General features: G+C 47.9%; 1 protein-coding gene across 1 annotated transcript; it reads right to left on the bottom strand.

Annotated features, from left to right (window-relative positions):
* Nucleotides 1-1,487: 1,487 nt before the first annotated feature.
* Nucleotides 1,488-2,288, bottom strand: Sap18b (Sin3-associated polypeptide 18B). Its single transcript, NM_001142441.1, has one exon. The coding sequence runs from the start codon at nucleotides 2,278-2,280 to the stop codon at nucleotides 1,762-1,764; it is 519 nt and encodes a 172-aa protein (NP_001135913.1). The 5' UTR covers nucleotides 2,281-2,288; the 3' UTR covers nucleotides 1,488-1,761.
* Between the last annotated feature and the right edge of the window lie 3,627 nt (nucleotides 2,289-5,915).

Raw genomic sequence — 5,915 nt, 5'->3', positions numbered from 1 at the left:
GGCCTTTTAAGTCGAAGCCCATCTGCACTTGCATTTTGAAAAGAACAACTAAGAAGAAAGAAGGGGAGAAGGTGGATAAAGAAGCAGTGAAAACAAGGCGGCTTTGACGAGTTCTTCAGGAGGCTGAGGCAGAGGGGCTTCCTGTGTCCAAGTGTTCCAGGTCAACCTGGCCTAAGAGTGAGACCTGTGTGAAACAAAAAATAAATGGCAATTAAAAAGCAGGGAAGAGTGGCACATACCAGTAATGTCAGCATATCAGAGGCTGAGGCAAAAGGATCATGAGTTCAAAACCAGCTTGGCCTTTATAGCATGACCTTGTCTTAGGGAAAAAAAGAAAGAAAATCCAAGTCAGATGTGGTGACACACACCCTTGATTTCAGCACTAAGGACTCTGAGACAGGCAGATCTCTGTGAGTTTGAGAGCAGCTTGGTCTACATGGTGAGTTCGAGGACAGCCAGGGCAACATAGCAAGACCCTGTCTCAAAAACAAAACAACAACAACAACAACAACAACTACTACTACTACTACTACTACTACTACTACTAATAATAATAATAATAATAATAAAGAGATACAAACAAAAATAACCAAACAAAAACAACAATGATTATGTAGAAATTTGGACGCTTGGCTGGAGAAATGTGGATATGTGGTAGCTGGTTCTCGTTCCCTCAAGAGCTGGATGGGCTCTGGCTCCTCTCCAGGTCACTGCAGCTCCAGCTCCAACCCAGAAGCTTCCCCAGGCCTGTGGCCTGTCCGGTTCCCGAGAGCCTCTGTCTAGAGCTCAAGACAAGAAAGGAAATAGGACTGACCAGAAGCACAGCGCAAGGCTGTGAGACAGACAGGCCTCTCATCCTCACCAGGAACTTCGGAAATCCTGGGCTCCCAACATCTTACCTTCTTTCTTGGCTTTCTTGGGGTTAATTAACAGAGGCCCAAAGATAAGCTGCTCTGACCTTTTGGGCCAAACCCTTGGGGCACCAATATTTAGCATGAGATAATCTTCCAGCTGTTCTGTTGATGGTTCATGCTAGGTTCTGGACCTCAAATAACCATAATCGAGGGACTGGTCTGTTTAATTGAATACCCAACTAATGTGATTTAATCTCCTAAACTGCCCTGAGACTGTAGGGAGCAGTTTCTTCCATTTCTACTCTCACAATAGGCTGACACCAGATGTGTGAGAATTTCATCACCCATAATGATTTCAAGCAATCCAATTCAGTTCTGACCTTACCAGCTCTAAGGTAGTAACACCCAATCCCAGAGGGTGAGGCGACATCCAGTCAGACTGGCCCTCCACTTCCAAGGCCAATCGGGAAGTTCCGTTCCACGTCATTTATCAGCGCTTCTGAATGGACCAGCAGTTAACCACAGCTCCCTTAGTTAACTAGCTACAGTATTAAGAGAACCGCAACATTTTACTTTAAGTCAGCTGCTTCCGCTATTTAAAACCTTTAAATTGATTCTTTGTGACACCTTTTCTTTTTTTTTTTTTTTTTTTTTTTGATTGAACACATGTATTTCACAATACAGCTTTATACAGAATGCTAAGAGCACTTTTCTTCATATTTTACATAAGGGCTTAAAACATATGGACTTTAATATACCAAAGTACATCCAACTCTAATTCCTAAATAAATGTGTTACAATTTGTTGAAAATTTAAAGGCTTAATGGCAAAGTCCGGGGGAAGAAAGGATTAAGTAAGTTTATTTTACAAACTGGCTGAAAAATAACTTCAAGAAAGTCAATAGACTTCAGTAGGGTCTCATCCTCCCTGACGAAGGCGGCGCCCGATTTGGAGGCGTGATGGCTATGTCCAGATAATCCCCTATTTGGAACTTCTGTGACTGCAGGGTCATGGAGTCATCAGTGCCCTTCCTGCCAGACATGGTGCTGCCAATCTCCTTAACTCGATATCCAGGTCTTTTAAGATCCATAAAAACAATTGCAAAATTGAAGTGTGTGCCCTTCTTTCTGGCTTCTGGGTAGACTTCCTTCACTAAACTAGTCAGTTCTTTCAAGGTTGCATCCATCCAGGTGTAGATCTGCAGCTCGCTCGAAGGCACGTTCCCGCGGGAGAACTCGTCCATTCGGTGGTGGCGGCCGTTGTTGGTGGTGAAGACCCGCAGCAGGAGCGGGCAGGTCTTCTCGCGGTCGATCGGCTTCTCCGGCTCCTTCTTAATTTCCTCCTGGGTAACGCGCGACTCCACCGCCATCTTCCTCCTTCGGCCCGGGAGACGCTCGCCCTGACCTCCGACCCCTGCGGCGAGCATGAGCTAGTCCTGTGACACCTTTTCAAATCATGCATGATTGCTCATCTCCCTATCCCCTCATCCTAGAAACCCCGCCCCCTCGAAATAAAACACACATACACAAACAACAACAACAAAACAAAGAACAGAAAACTTCTCATCGTGGAAGCTGTAGTGTGTCCCACAGTACATCCCTCTGGTCACACATCTTCACCTGCAGCTGTTCATTGCAAAGTCTGGTTCAAGATCTCTGGCTTCAGCCGGGCGTGGTGGTGCACACCTTTAATCCCAGCACTCGGGAGGCAGAGGCAGGCGGATCTCTGAGTTCGAGACCAGCCTGGTCTACAGAGTGAGTTCCAGGACAGCCAGGGCTACACAGAGAAACCCTGTCTTGAACCACCCCACCCCCCCAAAAAAAAACCTCTGGCTTCTGTGATACCATCAATCTTGGATCCTCATCAGGACTTCTCCGGGTAATCCTGTTGTTGCCCTGTGTCATAGGGAACCTGCAGCTTTGGATCAGCAGAACTGGCCCTTTCGCGTGTCCAAACCATTTTCAGATTACATAGATTCTAAGGTTAGTCAATTCAGAGCCCTGGATTTGGGCTCGAGTAGTAGCTGAGGCTGACTCTTCCTTAACTACACCACCAAGGCAAGCTCTCTAGCACTGCTCAGGAGAGACCACCCAGTACAGCCATCAGCAGGAGGCTGGGTCAGCTCTTATGCCCTCCAGTCTCATCCAAACCCACTCCCCCAGAGCCAGTTCAACTGCGCTGTCCAGTCAAGGTGTGTGCAAGTGCTACAGCCTGTGAGGGGCTGGCTCAACAGTGTCTTCACCATCAGGGCCAGCTCCACTGTGTAGCCCGGAACAGATGCAGGACCTACTCTCTCTAGTGCTACTGTCATAGAAGGGGTTGGGGCTAGCTCTCCTGCTCTCAAGCCCCAGGGCCGGCTCTCCCAGCTCCTGCAGGTGGTGGGAGGTGAAGGGTGGGGGGAGGGGGAGGTGGCCTGGCCAGCTCTCCCGCAGCAGTCACTCTCTGGGCTGGCTCACCTGTGCCTCTTCACCAAGGCCAGTTCTACTGTGTTGCCCAGACAGCTGCAAAGCCCACTCTCTCCAGAGCTTCAGCCAGCCAAGGGTAGGGCCAGCTCATCCCTTCTCATGACTCTGGGTTCAGCTCTTTGGACTGTCTCAGGTGACAAGAGGTGGCGGGGATCCCCTCCTCCCCAGACACACGCAGAAGAGTGTTGGGCAGACATGAACATTTGCATTTTAAATAAGTCTGAAGAGTATTAAACCAAGAGCAGAGACCACCTAAGCACCGGTCTTTTGTCACCACATAGGTCTTATGCCTGTGAAGTGGAATAAGCAGCCCTACTTATTTTGTCAAATTCACACAAGCTAGGGTCATGAAAGAGGAAGGCCTCCATCGAGAAAATGCTTCCATAATATTGGCCTATAGGCTGGATGTGGTAGGACATGCCTTTACTCCCAGCACTTCAGGAGACGCAGGCAGGTCTCTGTGAGTTCAAGGCCAACCTAGTCTAACATAGTGAGATACAAGACAGCCACAGCCAGGGATACATTTAAAATATATATATATATATATCCTGTAATCAAGCCTGTGGGGGCATTTTCTTGACTAGTGATTGATGTGGGAAGGCCCAGCCCACTGTGTGTGGTGCCACCGTTGGGCAGAAAGGTTTTGGATTATATTAAAAACCAAGCTGAGCAACCCATGGGAGCAAACCAATAAAAAGCACCCTCCGTGGTTTCTGCTTCAGTTCCTGCAGCCAGGTTCCTGCCCTGTGTGAGTTCCTGTCTTGGCTTCCCTCAGTGATAGACTGTGGTAGGGACAGTAAGCCAAATAAACCCCTTCTTCCCCGTGTTGTTTTTAGTCATGGTGTTTTATTACAGCAACAGAAAGCAATTAAGACAAGTTGCCAGCCACTCTGGGGTGCAGTGTCAGAGAATCACTATTTTTTGCTGTGACCCTAGGGCTGCTGAGGCCCAGGCAAGCTTTCTTGTGGTATCTTGATGCTATGGTATATCATGGGTTTCTGTTGCTGCATAAAACATCATGACATGACCAAGAAGCAAGTTGGAGAGGAAAGGGTTTATTCAGCTTACACTTCCACGTTGATGTTGCTGTTCATCATCAAAGGAAGTCAGGACAGGAACTCACACAGGGCAGGAACCTGGAGGCAGGAGCTGATGCAGAGGCCATGGAGGGATGCTGCTTACTGGCTTGCTTCCCCTGGCTTGCTCAGCTTGCTTTCTTATAGAACCCAGGACCACCAGCCCAGAGATGGTACCACTCACCATGGGCTGGGCCCTCCAATATTAGTCACTAATTAAGAACATGTCTTCTAGCTGGATCTCATGGAGGCATTTCCTCAAGGGAGGCTCCTTTCTCTGTGATAACTCTGGCTTATGTCAAGTTGACACATAAAGCCAGCCAGTACATGGTGTAATGGCTGAATGACAGGGCTGGCTGGTGCCTGCGGAAGGGATCCAGACAGGATGTTCTGGTTTAAGTGGTGTTGGGTGGGACAGGAAGGACTGATGCCATCGAATTTATTTTTGCCTTAATGACCCGAGCCATAGCTATGGTGAGGGTCTGAAGAGCCCTGCTCAGCCTAGTGCTATAGGTTGAACTAGGATCAGGGCAGACTGAGACTTCCAGAGAAAGCTGGGTACAGATTTAAGTCCTGGGTCTGAGTTAATGTCACTCTAGGCTGACGCCAGCTCCTCACATCCCAGTGGGTGGTTGTTGTTGTTGTTGTTGTTTCTGATCACCTTCCTTATGGACCTCGTAGAACTAAGTGAGTAAACTCACAGACAGAAATCCCCCAAGCCCCCGTCAGTCTACCTGCTTAGTGGATGGGAGACTGTCTAGGTCCCATATCCAGCACCTCAGGGCTGGTTCTTAAGGTTTTCAGGCCTCAGTCTCCTCATCTAGGAAATAGGTGATCACAGAGCCAATGTTGTGGAGATGCAAATGGGAGGGAAAGAAGTCCAGTCTTACATTAGCAGGAGTTCCTATGCAGGATCTGCCATGCACTGGGTAAATGAACTCAGAGAAATAAACCTGATTGAGCTGGTTTTCTCCTCTCAGTGACAATGCAAAACCAAACAAAACAGCCGGGTGTGGTGGTTAATCCCAGCACTCGGGAGGCAGAGGCAGGCGGATTTCTGAGTACGGGGACAGCCTGGTCTACAAAGTGAGTTCCAGGACAGCCAGGGCTACACAGAGAAACCCTGTCTCGAAAAAAAAAAAAAATCCAAATCAAACCAAGACAAAAAACACCCCTGAGGCTGGAAAGAGAGCTTGGCAGTTAGTTATAAGCAACTTGCTATTTTTCCAGAAGATTCTAATTCAGTTCCCAGCACCCAGACTCTTTAGCACCAGAGAGTCTAACACTCACCTTCTTCTGGATTCTGGGGTCACCTGCATGCATTTCCATACTCTCTCTCTTTCTCTCTCACACACACATACACAGGCACACACACACATAGAGAAATCTAAAGAGTAACAATGATAACACACACACAGGCACATACACAGAGAAATCTAAAGAGTAACAATGATAACACACACACAGGCACATACACAAAGCATCTCTCACCTTCAAGGGAAAAAGAGATAGTTTATTCT

This window comes from Mus musculus, chromosome 8, assembly GCF_000001635.26.
Source record: "Mus musculus strain C57BL/6J chromosome 8, GRCm38.p6 C57BL/6J".
Classification (NCBI taxonomy): Eukaryota; Metazoa; Chordata; class Mammalia; order Rodentia; family Muridae; genus Mus; species Mus musculus.
This window is presented reverse-complemented; position numbering and strand designations above follow the sequence as displayed.

Bases quoted from the DNA above. Each gene is read 5' to 3' on its own strand.
- Sap18b (NM_001142441.1), bottom strand. From the start codon at position 2,280: ATGCTCGCCGCAGGGGTCGGAGGTCAGGGCGAGCGTCTCCCGGGCCGA.